The sequence below is a fragment of the Gymnoscopelus microlampas genome (genome assembly GCF_963454915.1).
Source record: "Gymnoscopelus microlampas genome assembly, chromosome: 22".
Classification (NCBI taxonomy): Eukaryota; Metazoa; Chordata; class Actinopteri; order Myctophiformes; family Myctophidae; genus Gymnoscopelus; species Gymnoscopelus microlampas.
Window position 1 is genome coordinate 7783737 of NC_139959.1, and position 21236 is coordinate 7804972.

At 41.9% G+C, this 21236-nt stretch overlaps 1 protein-coding gene across 1 annotated transcript; it reads right to left on the bottom strand.

Annotated features, from left to right (window-relative positions):
* Positions 1–496: 496 nt before the first annotated feature.
* Positions 497–12955, bottom strand: shha (sonic hedgehog signaling molecule a). The gene is made up of 3 exons (XM_084049080.1): positions 12329–12955; positions 6444–6705; positions 497–2536 (listed from the first exon to the last, which is right to left on the bottom strand). Exons 1-3 carry the CDS (start codon positions 12629–12631, stop codon positions 1812–1814), a joined length of 1290 nt encoding a protein of 429 aa, XP_083905206.1. The 5' UTR covers positions 12632–12955; the 3' UTR covers positions 497–1811.
* Positions 12956–21236: the final 8281 nt, after the last annotated feature.

Sequence of the window (21236 nt, forward strand, 5' to 3'; positions counted from 1 at the left end):
ACAATAATTTTACTCTTGAGAGTGTAAAATAAAACGTTTCGTTTTACGCTCAGAGTTAGAGATCTTTAAGGGTCCATTTGGTTACCAACTCTCCATCATTTAGCTGGGGACCACCTGGAAACTCCTCAAGGACCACTGGTGGTCCCCGGACCGCTGGTTGAGAACCACTGCTATAGGCCTATATTCTCGAGTTGGCTTTTGGGTAAAATTCCGGTCAAACATAGCCATTTTCTACAATGAGAGATGACAGTTGTATAGGCTATTCGTTCAAAGATGCTGGATTATGTTGGCTTTATGAAAAGTTAAATAGCCCATTATTGCAGGTCTTATAAGCTATAGTAGGCTATAGGCCTATATCCTCGTAAATTCAAAACACAACTTTGATAAGTGAATACAAAATATACAACTTTTCCCCCCATAAATCATATTCTCACTCCAATGTGGTTTAAGCTATACCTGTGGAGCTAATTGAGACAAAGACATGTAACAACTGCAGTTTTGAATATTTTCTTTATCTCATTTTGTAATAAACATATAAATAATAAACTCTAGACATTTTTGACACATCGCCCTGTTATGAAAGTTAACTGGTATGGTCTTTGCTATATATACTATCCAAACTGTGCATCTGCCGCATGGTAATTTCTATAAAACTATTTCCCTATTACAAAATATGAAAAGAAAAATACATTTTAGTAAATTTTACAGGAGTTACTTATTAATTTATTCAACAAAAAACGGGGTTCTTTTTTTCTCTGTACTACTTATACTGTTTGAATTGCCCAGAATGTGCAGAATGTTTATATTTTCTCATCAGAGGAAAGAAAAATAGAAAGGAGGAACAGAAAGCAGAGGATGTAAGACATGAGGCAGAATATCTGTCCCACTCTGACAACTTAAACGAAACAAGTCTTCAAAATAATATAATTCTTAATAAAACAAAAAAACAAAAAAAAAGATTTCCAATACTTTCCCATCCGACTACTGTATTTAAATTAAAATATATTCTCAATATCTTACACTATTTCAAATAACGAAATGTGATTCGGTAACGATCTGTCAAAATCTAATTTACAATTCTGTTGTATAAAAATATAATTTATGGAACCCCGCCGCGAAGTTTGTTCGTTCTCCCCCAAAATATAACAGTCAGTTTGCACACGCAACATTATGCACAAGAAACATTACAACCTGTCATGAAAGTCATAGCTCCTTTCTAAACACAGTTCTTCTTTCTCTTTGCACTTTTTTTTTTTTTTTTTACTTGAAGATATACAAAAATAGATTATGCACAATTTGCCGGTCGACACACCATTTTTTTTAGAATCCATCTTGTGTGAGACACCAGCAGAGTTCGAGAATGAGAATAAATTATTCAAAGAAAAACTGTTTTAAGGCTCCATTCATTCTTTGAAAGGGACACATCATCATGTAAAAGTCACTTGAAATAAATATCCCAACAACTCCGCTGCAGGGGGGGCCTTTGTCTGTCTTTCTTTTCTCTTCTTTTTTTTAAAGGGATAGTTCGCCCCCAAAATAACTTTTTCCCTATCGATGATGCACCCCATGAAGCCTTGAATTCATGGATTTTTTTAAATTTATTTTGTATCGCATTCCTAAGCCAATAATTAAAGATCAAATTATTGGCTCAGGAATGCACAAAAACAAAAACAAAAATCAAGGCTCCATGGGGTGAGTAATTGATAGAAAAATAGTCATTTTGGGGGTGAACTATCCCTTTAATCTACTATATTGTTTCATTGTCCTACATTAGTCTTGTTTTTTTTGTTCTTTTGTAGTAAAAATGGTTTTCAACTTGAGTATATTGACATCCCAAGTGGATGGATCGCGTGGCTGTCCAGTAGCCATGTTCCTAACTCGTATAGAACCTTGGAGTACCAGTGCACTCCATCTTTCTGTGACGGAACAAGGGACTGGTGTGACGTTGAGATCAGCGAGGAGATCCAGTGGATCACCCGGACCGGCGCCAGGGCCCAGTGCGCCAGGCTGTGGTCTTCGATCACCGCGTAACACGACGCGAGCACCCGGTCCACCACGATGGTGCCCTGCGCGGTCAGCGGCGCGAAGGAGCCCTCGAGTTCCCGCGTGGAAATCCGTCTGACGGCGACGGGCTCGAGGCGGCGCAGCGACGCGTCGAACACCAACACGCTCTGGCCCGGTCGCACGTCGCTGGCGAACACCGCCCTGTGGTGTGTGAACACCTGTCGCTTGTTGTCGTCCGTCGCGTTGTTGTTTTCGCTGCTGCTGTCGTTCGCGACGACGAAGAGGAGATGCGCCGCCGTCAGCGTGATCTTCTGCTTGGACTCGGTCTCGATCACGTAGAACTCTCGGCGGGACGCCGCGTCTCTGTCCAGGAACATGATGAAGTCGCTGTAGACGGGGGTCCCCTGGTCGTCGGCGGCCAGGACCCTGTCGCCCACCCGCAGGTCTCTGATCGCCTTCCTCCGTCCGTCCTGCAGGGTGACGGACGCGGAGCCTGGGAAGCAGCCGCCGGACTTCGCTGCCACCGAGTTTTCTGTGTGGAAATAAAAGATGATTTTTTCGTTTTTAGTCGAATGAAAAGCTATTTATTATAGGCAGTGGTGTAAAGTAATGAAGTACATCCTCAAGTACTATACTTATTTATTACTTTAGTGGAGTATTTACACATTTCAATACTTTTACTTATACTCCACTAGCCTACATCTCTGAGGCAAATATTGTACTTTTTACTCCACTACAATTATTCGAAAACTTAAATGACTGGTTACTTTTTAGATTTAGACGGCTATTTTCAAAAGATTTGTTGAAATGGGATATTCTGCATACTGAGTACTTTTACTTTTGGTACTTCAAGTATATTTTTACTTTTACTAGTAAATTCTCAATACCAGCATTTACTTGTAACAGAGTATTTCTACATTGTGGTATTGATACTTTTACTCAAGTAAAAAAAATGGGAGAATACTTCTTCCACCACTGATTATATAGGCTATTATATTATGTGTGCCTTTTGTATGGCAGTGGGCCATATTATGCATGTCGCATAATGATGGCCGTTTCGGGCTGCTTCCATGCCAAAATGTGTATTGGCACGTCTATGTTGTCTGCAAGCCCTGGCTCATCTATTCTTAATTAAAAAAAACAATAAAGCGCAGGGCATTGTTATTTTAAATAAGCTTGTGTGGATTCCAGCTACTCTTGGTAAAGAACTCTAACGCCTTTTCCCAGCTCTTCCTATATTTGCTCAGGTGCAGAAACCCCTATGCGACAATTCACACAAATAGCCGAGACTCTCAGAGGGGAAAAAAGGAACTATTTACACAGCGAAGCCACTTTTCCAAGCCTCTCGAGATGTAGATTTGAATTTAAATGAGACTGCCCAGACTTTAAATGCTTTCTGTTGTGTTGACATCAATGTCCCCTCTTTCTTTCTATCACGTCTAACCGCTTTCAGTGGTGTAAAGTAACTAAGTACATTTACTCAAGTACTGTATTTGTTTTACTTTGCTGGTGTAGTTCCAGTTTTCATTCTTTTACTACTACTCTCCACTACATCTCAGAGGCAAATATTGTACTTTTACTCCACTACAGCTACTTTGTAGATTTAGATTATTATTACAAACAAAACATACATTAACCACTTCAGCACTATATACATTTCGGCCATTTGAAAATAGACGATCTACAAGCTCACAATGCAACGCAATGCCAGGCATTCTGAACTTGTAGATCTGCTATTTTCAAACATGTGAAATGGGACATTCTGCATAATGAGTACTTTCTACTTTTGGTACATTTTGATACCAATACTTTTACTCAAGTAAATGTTGAATCCCGGACTTTACTTGTAACAGAGTATTTCTACATTGCAGTATTGATACTTTTACTTATGTAAAACATGTGAGTACTTTTTCCTCCACTGACTGCTTTGTTGTCAGTCTTGACGACAATAATTTTGGCTGCCGTACTATTGCGTTCCACTCTCTCCATCACTGTCAGTGAACACAGAGGGGCGGGGGGCTCTGTATTTAGGCTTTAAATCTTTTTCTTTTTTCTAAAGATTCATGAAATAAGGTGATAATTTAAAACCTTATTTACTCCCAACGAATTCAACATTGTTCAGCCCAAATCCCTTTGGGTAAAGTCTCATGACCCCTAATGACACGTGGGTTGGGGCCTATTACTATGATCTCCAAAACGTGTGTGCTGAATTATAAATAAGGGATTTACAATTAACTCGGAGCCTTTTAGAGGGAAAACACCAAAGATGATCTGACGTTTTAAAGAAAAAGCCCAATAAAGTTTAATAACCCAAGTATAAGGACTATAATTTTATATCATGTTAGGCCAATTAAAGTAGTCGATTACACTGAAATATTTTCCGATTAAATGGAGTTTTGGCAAAACGAATATTCTTAGATTTATATGAGAAGCTCAATTAGAAATAGGCCTACTACATCTAGGACAAGTTTGAAGCTAACTGTCACATTATCTTGGTCTGTCACTGGTGTTCAAAGGGAAGATGATGACAAAATTACGTGTTTTTTTCTAGGTCACACTGAGGCAGTGGTTTTACTTAAGTAGATGTATCGATACTGCAATGTAGAAATACTCTGTTACAAGTAAAAGTCCGGTAATTACTTGAGTAAAAGTACAAAAGTATAAGTACTCGTTATGCAGAATGTCCCGTTTCACATATGGTATCATATGCATACAATGTATTCAAATATTTTGAAAATGGCAGATCTACAAACTCACAATGGTTTGCATCGCGAAGCGTTGTGAGCTTGTAGATCTACTATTTTCAAATAGCCAAAGTTTAAGGGCTGAAGTGGTTAATGTATGTTTTGTAATAATAATCCAAATCTATAGTAACTAGAAGTTTTCAAATAATTGTAGTAAAATGTACAATATTTGCCTGTGAGATGTAGTGGAGTAGAAGTAAAAGTATCGAAAATTGAAAATACTTAAATAAAAACTACCACAAAATTGTACTGAAGTACAGTACTTGAGTAAATGTACTTAGTTACTTTCCACCACTGCACTGTGAAGGAGCCTCGTTCAGATCTGGTGGTTCCCACAACGAGACAGTGTGGGGCGATGTAAGATCAGGAAATAAGCTGCATGAGATATGAATCATATCTCATATGATGCCAATATAACACGACACGATGGAACATGTCCATGCATCGTGGATTTAATTACAAAATCAAAGGTTTTATTATATTGGGCGAATTGGCAAAGAAATTAGCCTATAGGATAAAACATTTATACCAGGCTTTAGTAGGCTATATCAATATTATAATAATATATATGAACTATGAATCGAGTTAATTGCTGTTTCATTAGGTCTAATAATTAATTTGATAAGAGTATTACTCTTGGTGAATAACTTCCCCAACTCTTCCTATATTTATAGCCGACTGTACGCTTTTGGTATAAGGATTTAGTTCACCAAAAATAAAAATGATAGCCTAATCATAGAAAAATAACTATTTGCAGAGAAAGAGCCTTTTTTAACAAATGACTTTCAATAGCCATTCCCTGCTGCCAGTTTATAATATTTTTAGACACCCAATTAACCAATTAGACCTATTTGGTTCACAATCACATACAGGCTAGTAGGCCTAATGTCAGACATTACTTATACTGGAAGAAGGGACAATCACCTCCCATTTAAATTCCATTCAAGGGCCAGTGGAGATCCACATTTCAGCATTATGTAAGTAGTCCATTACTGGCAGTGGTGGAAAGTAACTAAGTACATTTACTTCAGTACTTTTACTTCTACTCCACTACATCTCAGAGGCAAACATTATATTTTTACTCCACTACAATTATTTGGGGGAAAAAATAGTTACTTTGCAGATATAAATTATTATATTATAAAAATAACCACTTTAGCCCTATTGTATACAAATAACATGTGTAAAATTGTAATGTGTGGAAATGTACATTAGACTTTCATATACTTATTGAGTATCTTCTTCGTGACAGTATAAGGCAGGGGTCTTCAACAGGGGGTACGGGACCCCTAGGGGGTCCTCAGAGTTACTACAGAGGGTCCGCAAATCTTTGTGTGATGGGGACCATTACCTGAAAATAGCAGATCTACAAGCTCACAACGCGAGGCATTGTGAGCTTGGAGATCTGCTATTTTCGGAGAGTCGGTGTAGAGGGGAAAAGAGCAGACCAAGTACAGAGCCAGCTGTGAAGTTGACTAAATATTGATGGTTTAAAGGTTAACTATATCTCAAAATAGACATTAACATGAATCCAGCTATCTATGAAAAAAGTTGAATCTGCAACATAGTGGGTGGGGGGGGGGTCCCTACTTCATCTGTCTCTCAGCTAAAGGGGGTCCTTCGTGGGCTGAAAGAAAAACGTTGAAGACCCCTGGTACCTGGTATAAGGTTTTCTTATGTCTTATAAGCCCCTACCTGCTTTGACAGAGCAGTGGATGTGGGCTTTAGACTCGTAGTAGACCCAGTCGAACCCGGCCTCCACAGCCAGCCGGGACAGGGTGCCATATTTCTGCTTGTCCCGGTCGGAGGTGGTGATGTCCACGGCCCGGCCCTCGTAGTGGAGGGACTCCTCGAAGTGGTGTCCGTCCTCGTCCCAGCCCTCGGTGACCCGTAGCTTCACCCCGGGCCACTGGTTCATGACGGAGATGGCCAGGGAGTTCAGCTTGTCTTTACATCTCTGCATATACAGGGAGGTGAAATACACACCAGTCAGTCAGTGGTGTAGCAGTGGTTCTCAAACTGTTTCGTGCCAAGGACCCCCAAATTGACATTTATTAGCCCCCCCATAAGAGAAGATTTTTTACGGCTTTAGCAGTGATTCTCAACCATTTTAATTTCAAGGACCCCCAGTTTGACATGCATTAGGCTACGGACCCCCATTTAATGGCATGTATGTCTCTGGGACCCCAATTCATATTGTAAAATCAATGTTAATTTAACTCTGAGAGTGTACAAATGGAACCAAATGGACCCGTTAGGGTCCATTTGGTTCCATTTGTACACTCTCAGAGTTACAGACACATAAGGGTCCATTTGGTTCCTATCCATCATTTAGCTGGGGACCCCCTGGAACCCCCTCAAGTACCCCTGGGGGTCCCCGGACCTCACTTTGAGAACCAATGGTGTAAAGTAACTAAGTACATGATGCACTCAGTACTCAAGTGCTGTACTTATACAATTTTCAGAGGCAAATATTTGAAAACTTGAGTTAGTAGTTACTTTGTAGATTTTGATTATTATTACAAACACACAGTAACCACTCCAGCACTATTGAAAATAGCCAATCTTCAAGCTCACAATGCAACACGATGCTATTAGCTTGTAGATCTAATGACATTTATACATGTGAAAACTTGTCAAACAGGACATTCTGCGTATATATTCCACATTTTTCCACATTTTCTCAAGAATCCTCTGAAAATAAAAAAGCTATTTTCAAATAGCCGATGTATTTAGGGTTATAAAGTGGTTAAACTGATTTTCATGCTATTAACCAATTTTGCTGGGACCCCATTGGGAACCCCAAGGACCACTGGGGGGGTCCTTGGAGCCCACTTTGAGAACCACTGGCCTAAAAACTAAACTATAAACTTGACTTGTGTTCTTTACAAGTCAAGGTGTACTAGTCATATGACTGCTTTTCCACAGCAGCAAGTAGCCTACTGCAGTGGTTCTCAACCTGAGGGTCGGGACCCCCAGGGGGGTCCCCACATGATTTTTTTTTTTTTGGGGGGGGGGGGGGGGGGTACCCAGATGACACTGAAGTGACAATTTAAGGACCTTTTTAATACCTAAAAAAAAGTCATCAACAAACTGCATGTCAAAGATTGGCCAAATTGTCCAAAATAGTGAAAATAGCAGATCTACAAGCTCACAATGCCTTGCGTTATTTATCTGTGGAACCTAGTCAAACTTCATTGAATGCCTCAACTCCTACAATTCCAAGTGGCTTGTCAGGGTGGCGGGTCCCCAGTTGAAATATGTTTTTTTTTTTTGGGGGGGGGGGGGGGGGGGTCACGGCCTGAAAAGGTACAGTATGTGAAAAGTGGGGTGACGAGCCATGTGATTCTGGAGTCTGGGCTTTGCAAGCTATTTTCCGGCGGCGTCCGAGGGCACATCATCTCGGATAAGAAAGCTGCTGATGAAATATTGATAAGTCACCGCATTCGCTTCACTGCATGGCCTATAATAACATATGGATCTTCATTTGCTCTTGGATGAGGTTGGATGAGGTGCGAGCAAAATGTCCCTTTCTCTCTTAACACACACAACATGCATGAGTTATCATAATCACAAATTCATGAGGACGAATTAGGGCCGTATACAAAAAACGACGAGGTCGTTTGTAAGTTACTTGCAAGCTGTCTGTATTCTTTGAATAAATAATTGATCTGCAGATGATATGAAGCTGATCTTCATGCAGCAGCAGATGCTGGGGGTAAAACGTGGAGTTTGTCATTGTCACACATAGGACAAGACCCCAATGGAAACGAGCCATAGTGCTTTCTTGGGTTTAATCCCTTTTAGCATCCTTTTGTATAGAACTGTACTTTCTGTGTTTTTTTGGGGGGGCAAACTGTTAATAAAGTATTCAATCAATCAATCAAAGTCATTGAAGTTCTACATCTTCCCTCTCTGAGTGAAGATGCTTTAGCCTTCTCCAAGACAACTGCTCTCGACATAATATGTCAAATAAAACACCACAAAGAGTCTTTTCACTGCAACGGCAGAGTGAAAGTTTAATTATCCCTGTCCTGCTGCAACGTCGTGGGACGTGACATGCCTACTTAAATCGGGGTGTTTAAGAGTGCTTTACCGTGCTTGTTATGAAGAACGTTGAGCCCAAAAACAATTAAGAACAGTATACAGGCCTACATTTGCCAACCTTAAATTGATGTTCTTATAGACCTGTGGTAGATATGTAAATACAAATACAAAAATACAAAAAATCAATTCAAATGGCCATTCGTGTAACAGCAAAAAGGTCTCTAAGCGAACAAGTGTCTGATTAAAATAATCGTCTATGATGATCGTTTTGTATTTATATAAAGACCTGTATAGCACTTGTAGAATGTGTTGAATTAAAAAAAAAGGGCAATATCTCTCGCCCCTGCACATTCTGAGTGGGATTGTCGGGAGTCAAGAGCCGTAAAGCTTAAACTATTTATTAATTCATCAGGTCGTGTGCCGCAAATCAAGCCAAATTGTGCCCAGCCACCGTGAAGCGCAGCGGGATGCCACAGGGCCAGCGCTTTGTGTCAAACAAGCCTCCCTCCCTAATCTCTCCACAAGGTTAGAGCAGTGGTTCTCCAACTTTTTCATGTCAAGGACCCCCCAAATTATATGTATTTCGCCGCGGACCCCCATCTCAAAATATTTAGGTCCATGGAGCCCCCAGAAGCAAAGATTTTAGTTACAAATGTTCGCTTTCAAATATATATAGTCAAAGATTTGTAGAAGTTTTCACGATGTTTCAAAAATAGCAGATCTACAAGCTCATAGCGCAGCACTCGTGCCATACTATGAGCTTGTAGATCTGCTATTTTTGAATAGCCAAAGTATAAAACATGGTTAAAATGATTGTGACACTATATTAACTTATTTCACTGGGGACCCGTGGTACCCCGCCAAGGACCCCTGGAGGTTCCCCGTGCCCCACTTTGAGAACCAATGGGTTAGAGAGAGGAAACACTTAACATGTATCTGTCAGTGCAAACATCTCTATTCCACACACACTGACTTGCATTCATATTCATTTGCATGCTTTGTTGTGGCTGGCTCGGGTTGACGTGGCTCGTTTACTTTAGGGCAAAAAAACGTTAAAATATTGAAATGACCCGCGTTTCCAAAAGCCGCTGTTGTTCTCCTCCTCGCCCGCGGGAGAGAGAGCTGTCTGTCTTAATCCTGCGATGCTGATTCAAGCGTTCACTCTTAACCTGCATCAGCCGCCGCCGGGGGATCAAGTTTTTATAGGCACGGCTAGACGGCATTGATTTTGTGCCATGCATCTTATGAAAACCACAACAGACACATGTTTCCATCTCATTCATTACAGTTACAGCTGCGGCTTTGCACAGTCAAACCTGTGATGACAACAAGTCGCACACACACACACACACACACACACACACACACACACACACACACACACACACACACACACACACACACACACACACATCAGCCTCTTCATAGTATCCTTCGATTAATTGAATATACACAGGACCCCCCCCCAATGGAAACAAGCCATATAGCGCTTTCTTGGGTTTAATCCTTTTTAGCATCCTTTTGTATAGAACTGTACTTTCTGTGCTTTTTTTTGGCAAACTGTTAATAAAGTATTCAATCAATCAATCAATCAATCAATCAATCAATCAGTCAATCAATCCTCCACGCATACAGTAAATGCCACTGGATTCATGCGTAAAAAAAAACCGTGGAAAAGCACGTGGACTTCTGGCACAGCAGAACACCCACGTGACAATGCTACTGCATACCGAGTTATACAGTGGGCGCCTTTGCAGGTGCATGCCTGCCTTTGTTAGCTTTTTTAAATAAACAGTCATTGAGTCATCAGCTGATCTAATATAATATAATAATGAAGCTTCGATTTCTTAAAAAAACGAGTATGACCTCCTTTTCTTTTCTTTTTTTTTTGCTGCCCAAAGGTCATAAGTTCAAATTGTGGCTATAAGTGCATGACCCATGCAGTGAAGGATGCTTAACGGTCCTTTTTACGCAGGATGTGGATGTCCATGCATCCACACATAGCCTAAATAGCCTGATTGTATATTGTAGGCTACACATTCTTTACTGTTCGAGTGCTAAACAGACAGCATGAACAGGAACGCACAACCATTCTTAAATCGTTATGACAAGGAGGGATCCGACAGTGATAGGAGGACCAAAGCACTTACAGGACCCCAATGGAAACAAGCCATAGTGCTTTCTTGGGTTTAATCCCCTTTAGCATCCTTTTGTATAATAGAACTGTACTTTCTGTGATTTTTTTGGCAAACTGCTAAATAAAGTATTCAATCAATCAATCAAGCAGGCTATTATTGATGTACAGTAGGCTATATATTTGTGTGGTTATAGCAGAGAACCTATAGATGTAGAACAGAGAGAAGAGGAGAAGATGTTCAGACTGCACGCATGCAGTGAATATTTAATCGGAGCTCGTGCCCCATGATGGAGCGAGGTATACGGCGGTTCTGGGACTCCAGAACGCGCGCCCTATGGCTGCTCCACCACCGTCGCACCGGCTCCAGACCGAAATGTTAAAACTTCATCGTATTTATGTAGGCTTTCTGCTATACACGCATGGGACGTTGACAAGGTTTTTGCAGCGAATATAAGGAATCACACACTCACTGGAGAGACACGATGTGCAAGCGGACAGTCAGGACAGGCGGCCTCGATGATTGTGGCAGCTTATTGAAATATTAATGTGGCCCCTCTCCTCATATCTATATTTGTATCCGTGTGAGGCCCTATTTGTTCTTTTAGGCGCACACCGCCGTTGCATGCAAAAAAAATGCCATGTTAGGGGTGCTGAAGATATTCCAACATGTTTGCATTTAAGGTTTATATTCTACCTGGTTTTGGAATGCGTTTCTCTCGATTCCAATCCCCTAGGAGTATACAATCTGCAGCGCTTCAAAACAGCCGCTCTTCTGCATGCATGGTTTGGCTCATTCAGACATAAGCTACTGTAATTCACCCTTGCCTGCATGGTGTGTAGCGGTGCATGAAAACATTGACATTTCTTTCTGGACGTTCTGAACAGTGTATCAGTACTTCATAGATGGGTGGCACTCTGCCAACCAGTGCGAATAAAGCGCACAGACTAGTATAATGCCTTGGGTAAATGCATGTGTTTACAAATGACAGATGGAATAGCATCCGTTTTGGCCCATTTTCTAAGTTTGGACATCATATCGTTTGCAATCCGCGACTTATCGTATACTGTGCAATTTATGATAAATGCAGACTACTATAGGCCTGGCTGTGTATGTTAACACGCGATACTTTGGAGATATGATTGTAATTTAGGTTCCAGACCGCCACGGTATTTAAAGCACCGTTTCAGCGTTCAATTTCAACAAATTATTCTAAATCCAGGCGATCGGGTGATGTTGCGCAATGCTGACAGCCGGCCACCTTAATGGGGCTCAGTGCTGAGAGTTCAGTATGGTGCGCATTCGGCGTGACCAGCAGGTTATTGCAGACAGTGCGCAGTGATGGTGCGTTAGGTTAGGAGATGGATAGGAAAAAGGTATTCTTTTTTCTTTTTTTACCTGAGTCATTAGTCGGTCGGCGCCCGTGTTTTCTTCATCCTTGAATATGATGTCTGTGTTATAATTGGGAGCCAGCTCTTTAAATCGCTCCGAGTTCCGCGTGATCTTGCCCTCGTATCGGCCGCTCGCCCCGAGCGTCTTCTCCGCGACGTTCGGGATGAACTGCTTGTAGGCGAGAGGCGTCAGCTTCTTGGGATGTTTTCTCCTCCCGTAGCCCCTGCCCGGTCCACATCCCATCCCAGAGGACACCACCAGGGACAAGCACACCAAAACCACCACCACGATTCTGGTCAATAGCAGCATGTTGGAGGTTTTCTCTTCCCCAGTTTTTTTTCTTCTTTGAAGATCTTTAAAAAAAGACTCGTATAGCTTATGATCAAGCCGGCGGACACGTTTCTAGATCTTCTCCCAAGCAGCGATCAGTCGCTTCTTCTCCCGCTGCCACAACGTCCTTGTCTCCTCCTCTAGTGGCGGACTGGACCGCCTGATCACTCCCGTGGCAGGTGCGGAAATGAACGCCTCAGCGGAATGATAACGGGGCACATTGAAGGGAGGGTCGCCGTTAGGGGTTTAAAAAAAAAAAAAAAAAAAAGCTGTGGGAATTTAAGCTACGGAGTCTCGTCTTGGAGCTACAGCCGCTTGTGCGAGGCGGCCGCTTTTACTGCTATGTATTATAGCGAGCGATCTATAGCAGGGGAGGGACTTGATTGGCTCACCCAGACAAACCCTTCAGATGTCTGTCTTATCCCACAGAAGAGTTAAAAAAAAAAAATCTTAAAAGATTTCTTCCACCTGAGGGCTATGTTGTAGGGGAGGGGCCCCACCATGGGAAAACATCAATTACACACCAATCTTTTTTTTCTTCTTCTTTACCATCTCGTATAGGCCAGTGGTTCTCAAACTTTTTCACGTCAAGGACCCCCAAATTGACAAAAAAAAAAAACACGAACCCCCCATTTGAAAAGATATGCCAGGGACTCAACCATTTTAATTTCTTGGAGGTCCCAAATCTACACAGTATATAGTATCACCGTCAGAGTTAATTTAACTCTGAGAGTGTCCAAATGGAACGGGTCCATTTGGTTCCATTTGTACACTCTTCAGAGTTACAGACACACAAGGGTCAATTTGGTTCCTAACTTTTCATTTGGCCGGGGGACCCTCTGGAACCCCCTCAAGGACCCCTGGGGGTCCCCGGACCCTACTTTGAGAACCACTGGCGTAGGCTATTCCTATACGCAGCACACAAGACAAGACAGACACACTGGGATAAGGATACAAATCAAAAGCTACTTAGTTGTTTGGTTTGCTGTGATTTGGATGTATTATGGCTTTGCGATATTTATTTATTTTGTATTTATTTTTAATTTTTATATATGTTTATTTATTTTTTGTACAGAATTGCTTTCCCATGAGAATGTGTCACTGTGTCGCGCGCAGTGCATACTAATCCCATCATGCCAAAGCACTTGGGTTTGGCACGTCTTGCCTGTTGAAAATACAATGAGAGATCATGGCAAACAGTATTGAATCTTTACTTTGCCGCTGTGTAGGCTATATGCTAATAGGACAGGGGTTCAACGTTTTTCAGACCAAGGACCCCTTAGCTGAGAAAGATGTATAAAATGGTGTTGCATGTTAAACTTTGTCATAGATTTCATAGATAGCTTCATAGACTTGTTTATTTTCGGCTAATTTTCCCGATCACACAAAGATTTTGCGGAACCCCTGTAGCAACTCTGAGGACCCCCGAGGGGTCACTGCTTATAGGATGATTGTGCCGCCATAAATGACTTTGGAGAGTGGAGACTGACTGAATCATTTATAAGTTTTGATTTGGGAGCAAAGGTAAAAATACTGTTTTTTTCCTTGCAGTTTTATTAAAACTATTCGTGGAACATCAAATCAAATCAACGCAATGATGATGTGCCTCGTGCGTAATATGCGCTCTTCACGCGCCCCCTCTTTGTTAGTAGGCTAATAGACACTTTATCAAATGTTCAAATATGATTATTTTGGCGGTCGCAGCCTGGAAAGGCTGAGAACCACTGCAGCCGATACTCCCATGGGCTGGCCATGCGTTTACCTTCATTGTAGGATTTCCAGATATGTTAATATTGATTATTGGAAATAAATTATTAAGTAAGGCTACTTGGGCAGATTCAGTCATGTGACCAGATGCTTAGAGTACAAGGCATTATGCTAAATCGTTTTACATTCTCGTGTCCTTGCGCGTTTGCAGGGGCGACCAACTTAACAGGTGGCATTTATTTTGTCTCTGGAGAGTCTCTTCCCTCATCCCGCAAGTGTGTCATTCGTTTCGGGCTCTACTCGTGGCAACATGGATCAATAATGGTTCATGGAAAACGGACAGACGGCAACACCAATAACGCCAATCATTATGTATAATCATATGTCAGCAAAACAATTGAAGACAACGCCTTGGAGAGGATGTCTTGTTTTCTTTAAGATCATGCATGATTGCAGAATTCCAAAGCCGTGACACTTTGGAACCCTTGACACATTCATGGCACATCGCCAATCAATCAAGATAATTAATAGAATATGATCCTGGAAGTGTCTAATTAATAAGGGCATTTTATTTATGTGGTAACAAAACAGCCATTAAAAGAAATGACTTGGAGTGAAATGATTATCCACTCGTCATTGCCCATACAGGTGGTGACAGCCATGCCAGTCTCCAGTGTGACAGGTTGGCTCATTAAAAACCACACTGGCTGTCCTCCAGTTTGGTGACCTCAGCCAGGACCAGGCACCTGCAGGGGTGACTACCCTACCCAACTACTCACAGAAACCATGAACACAGCATCTCACCCAAAAGATAGTTAGCAGGCTGTACACTTGGCACACCTTAGTAAACCTCAGACCAATGGAAAAACCTCAGACCGTGTCAAAAGGTTATGGGGAAATACAAATAACAAGGCATGGAAGTGTTTTTGTTTTTGGAAAATGTCAAGAAAAATCTCAAGTTGTCTGAGCGAGCCGACCACATTTCAACAGTCGTTTTGATGGGGAGGTCCTGTTAAAACACTGCCCTGATATGGAGCTGTGGAGGTATGGAGGAGAGGAAACCTGCAGGGGGGTTTCTGTGTGGGTTGGGGGTCAGAGTCTCGGGTTCAGGTGTCACAGCACTGAGATTAAGCCTGTCATGTCACATGGGTGCCTCAAAACCCCAGAGAGGGGAAGAGGTGAGATGGAGAGTTCAGAGCCTATCTCTGTCTCCACATCGCCATGCAGTGAATGATGTCAATGTATTCTATAGCAGGTGCACTACCTCTCAGTCACACCAGGGCAATGGATGACACCCTCTAGGCCTACGTTCATGGTAGAATGTGGCGTTGAATATAGGTCACTTTTTTTAAACTAGAGGTTGGCATACCTATGTTGCACTGCTGATCTGACTGATATGCCCATATATGGAGATATCTGATCTGTCAGTCCTCCCTTTTATGCCCATATGGAGATCCCTGATGCCATGACGACACATTGAGGTTAGACGACACACTCCATATTTGGGCGTAGTTGCATTGGGAACTCCTTATGGTTATGGCTGAGTCATGGTGACATGAGCGTGACGTCAGAGGTCCGCCCACCGGCCGGCCGGCCCATCGGTCCTCCCTTAAGCCAATTCTAATATAGGATTAACACTCTGAACTTTACTGAACTTCACAATGCGTCGCGTAAGCTTGTATATCTGCTATTTTCAAATGATTTTTACATTTTACAAACTTGTGAAATGTGACATTCTTCATAATGAGAGCTTTTACTCAAGTACATTTTGAATACTGGACTTTTACTTGTAAAAGGGTATTTCTACATCATAGTATTGATACTTTTACCTAAGTAAAAACATGTAATATTTTTTCCATCACTGCCTACCAGATGTACTTAGGTCAAATACAGTTTGAGCTCATGGTTTGGTTTGGTTTGGTTTACATACCGTATAGGTGCCAGATGGGTGGACTTTGCCACCATTTAGCGGCAGTATTTAAAAGTCAATTAGCATACTTAGTGTATTTCACAATATTATTGTCCTGGTATACATAACACCATTCCATATTACAACACTAAGATTTATTTACTGACTGAAATCTCTCTCAAGCTGGCCAACCAGGTTATTCTCCTGAAGGGAGGTAAGCAGGTTGTCATCATTTCAATCAGGGCTGCTCTGTAAAATAACTGCAACACCAACCATGCAACACAACATCACCTGTTTGTCAAACACCTCTTGTAAGCCCCCCCCCCCCCCCCCCCCCCCAAAAAAAAAACTAAAAATATCTTGTGATAAAACATGAACACATGCTTGATACCATATAGGGGTGTAAATGTAACAGAAAAAAAGAAACTCCTGGCCCATTGTGTGGCACATTGACTCTTGTATTCACAACAGAGGCCATTTGCACATGACAGTGACACAGCAACAGGAGGGCAAATTTTTGTGAAATCATTCAGGAGGGATTGAGCGTATTACCAAATGCATATTAAGAAGCCTGTTGCATGTGATGGTTAATCCGATGTGAGGAGTGAGAAAGGCCAATGACTCATCGGTTCTCGGCCGCCTCTGCCGGGTCACCCCTGAAACTAACCTGTACTGTGCAATACACCCTTTACATTAAGCCTACCCTTTCCCCACCGGTATAGCTGCCATGCGGCACCGTCTTCTGTTCTGAACAAATCCACACCCATGTCTGTGTTCAAGTGCCACAGTCTTATCCAGCATGAGTGAGATGCAACGCCAAGTTTTCTGGTGTAAGTCCCTCAATTATGGCTTTAATGCCTCTCCTCCTGTCTGAATGTTTTGTAACGTTGTTGGATGGATTAGGGGCTGCCGGAATAATCACGCACAAGGACAACCAGTGCCAGGCTTTGTTATTTTCCTTCAGGGGCAAAAGGGATTTCGGGGGCATTGTGTTATGTGTGGCCATGTCTTGCAGGTGGGGTATACTTTCAGGTCTTTATCCTGCTTGGAACTTCAGCAAACTGTTTACAGCACTGACACATTGCCATGTATTCACCAAGAGTACTCTATTTTTAACATAATGAAAAGTTTGAATAAACTTTACGTCAATGGTTTATTTAAGCGTATGTAGTCACGCATTATGAAGAAATAGAGGCATTTTGACTTGAACAGATTCACATATCCTGAGGCCATTCTGTGAGGCACACAATGGGAATTTCACAATGTAGGCCTAGTATCTGGAATCACAGCCCTCGGCATGCCCCGGAGTCTGTAAAGGCATTTTATTTGCTCCCTACAGCCGCTCCCAATACTTAAACATTAAACGCCAAGGCTAGACAGGCAAAACCACTTTGAACTGCTCTGCAGGGTGAAGCTAGTGCGAGGGGAAGGAGGAGTGTGTGTGTGTGTGTGTGTGTGGGGAGCGGGGGCTGGTGTGGGATATTTCACCAGGTGAGTCAGACTTGTACACGGCGCAATGCCATGCAGCTCTTAGGCAAGGGTGATAGTAGCATGGAAGGTTTCAGGTCCAAGGTTTGACGTATGAATGTTTCTCATTCAATTCAGGACCACCGCTGTACATTTTGTCAAGCTCATACTTTGCTTTCTAAATCATCATGGCTGCCACAGGGGGGTTGTTCCATTCACAGAGGGTTCAACCTAGGGAACTTATGGAAACTCTACTCACAAACATGACGCTTTCTTTAGATGAAAACAAACCCCCTGGTTGTTGTGATAAATTACTGTACAGTTGTGTAATGTTGACCATTCTGACTGGAAACAACGCGGTGCCAGAGTATTGGATATACAAAAACACTACCCCTCAGAGGTGAGAAATCTGCTTCGACACGAACTTATGCATTTGCATTTTTATAAAACCAAGGACACTGATTCTATCTCTGTAATGAGCCCTGAGTGCTTCAAGTGTGTGCCATATAACCCCGGGCCAAGAAAATGGAGGTTATAATTCCCTCCTGAGAAAAATGAGAGCTGGGAACACAACAAACACCAGCGCAGCTTAATCATTCCCCACTAGCAGGCTACTACACTACCCATGCCGACCACACTAACCACCTCTGTGTCTGATAGTCATTTATTATATGAAAGCTTGCCACTCAGATGTTCCTCTGCTCAATCAGCTCTTTCTCATCTCCTTTAATGGCATCTGTGAAACCTTGTGTCTGTCATCAAACAGACAACAACACGTCCGGTTATCTGTCGGTTATTTGGGTTGTTTAAAGTTAAAGGTAAGGCAAGAGATAAGGGACAACTTCTGATATTTATATAGTTGTCCATATCTAAACAACGGCATCCGTTTCGTTTTTCATGTAATTATTTTAACCCTAGAACACTAACATTGAATATTATCACACCATCACTTAGGTATATTTTACCCAATATAATATATTCCATAAAAAATACTTCTCATCAAAAGAATATAAAAAAAGCAATACCATAATAATTGTTAACAAAGAATTCCTAAAATACAATAATGGAGCTGGGAACTTCTTCTTTGGTCCACCCATTCTTGGGACATGTGAGACTTGACCAGTGAAGGCACAGTCTCCCTTCATGACTGACACCCGATTGTTTTTACTCTCTACTCTCTACTCTCTACTCTCTATCACTCGGGTGAACGTCGGGTGAAAATCAACCAATCACCCCAAAATCACCCAAAAAACAGGGTTGGGGGCAGGGAAACAGGCCTACCTTCGAGTACAATATTAACCTATGATATTAGCCTATATCTAGCATTCAAAAAACACATATATTTGCATGTTTTGTTTTGGTATGCAGTCAGGTTTAGACCTGGCTCAGGGAGAGGACACCCCTGCCATGCATAGTCCACCATAGGCATTGGGCACTCCACTGTTGGAGGTGCGACAGGCCCAAGGCCTAGCAGGAACTCCATCTCTTTGTATGAAATAATGCCAGTAGTTATTTAGAGTACAATATTTACCTGCTGTGATATTAGTCTATATCTAGCATTCAAAACCACATATATTTACAATGCTATATTTGCGCCTATCTTCTGGAAAAGGTTCAACTATAAATGTAGATTGATGATATGAGTGTAAAGTGAGTTGACCAGGGTGGACTTCTTCCACTCGTGACATCATAAAACTGCTTCGAACTTGGGATTATTGATTGCTGTTCAAACACCTTTTTTCAATCTTTATAAAACATACTAATTGTTAATGAGAATGCCAAATTATAACATAAGTACAGTTTTTTCACATTATTTGAATATCCAGCATACAAAATTAGTGGAGCCTCGTGGGTACGCTTAGTCCACACCTATTTCAGACCACTGCACACTTCTGGTCAGCTGCCGCTCCGTCTCGCTGCACAGCAACAGTGGCAAAGTTGAACCTTTCTCAACTTTGCCACATTTCTTTTTGCTGGCAGCACCTCCTGCTGCAGCAGGGAAGGCAATGGTCGCTCCTCTCCATAGAGAGACAATGCATTTAGAAAGCAGAAGCAGCAATAGCATACTGCTGCTGGTATGAATTTGGCACAATGGGTTGGTCATACATGCATGACTGAAGGTTAGTAGCCAACACATACTGAAGCATCAAACTGCCGCGATGTCGCGTATAGTTCAACATTGTTGAACTCTATACGTGATGCACCAATGCACCACAACCGGAAGCTCCACCCACCGCTCCCATAGAATGGAATTGGCCCGACTTAATGCACAAGCTTTGGGGGCTGCAGCCCGAAATTATGCAACGCAAATGCTGCAGGAAAGTGTGGAGTGGAGTCCAATGGATGAGCAGTTCTCCTGAACCGGCTCGTGGGTATAGGCTACAGGCCTGCACTAGTGTCAGAATGGCACAGCTAAAAAGTTGAATACAAGAAACCATATTGTTCCTGCTTTGTTGTGTGTCGCCTACAATCAAACAAACAAACAACCTGTTGGCAGTGAGTGATCATTATTATTGCCTGGAAGGAATGAGGAAGTAATTTCACTGCCCCAGTCCTTATAGGAATTTTGTGTTAGGGCAGGTGAATAGTTGAAGGGGCTAGATACTTTTAAGTGTAGGCCTACCTCTCATGAGTTGTATTAGCCCATTACCGATCAATGGTCTTATGGCAGGGGTGGGCTACACTTAAAGATTTATTTCCAGGGGGCCATACTGACTTCGATAAAGTGAGTGAAGGGCCACACATTGTACAATTTAATTGAAACGTGAAACACATGGTGCTGAATTATGTTAAAACTGCATGAATTTGGTAGACAGTAGCCTACCTTACTACAATAAGGTACTTGTCTTCACAACAATCATTTTCAGTTTTTTTTTACAGCTGTACTGTACTGTATCACTCTGGTGTACTCTGGCCTTACAATAAAAAGATTACTTGCATAAAACAATCCACGTCAATGCCGTATCAACTTTTAAATGAGCCTATACATTTAGACAGTATCTTATCTTGTCTGATATGCACCACTCCATAGGTCACTGATCAAACACATTGCATTATGTTATAAATATGGACTCAAGGTTGACTGTTTCACTGTTACATTATAAACATAAAACATTTGTTTTGGGGGGGGGGGGGGCATTTTGTTTTTCTTTGAGGACCTGGCGGGCCGGATTAAGATGGTCAAAGGGCCGGGTCCGGCCCCCGGGCCGTTTGTTGCCCATGTGTGTCTTAGGGTATGTATATTTGAGTAAATATTTAACAATATCATTGCAGTCCTTTAACATGCAATTTACATTCTTACACACATATTGAATAGCTCAGAACAGAGTATCGCTCTCTGAATCTTAATCTAATTTATTTTCTAAAATTAGTAACAGTAAAAGATGTTCTCGTTATTATTTCACATTGCCGACCTCCTTAGTCACAAACTAGAAATGTGCACTCCTCAAAGCGCAGGTCTCCGCCAGGCCTGGTTGCCTACCCAGGGTTGTGTCAGTCGGT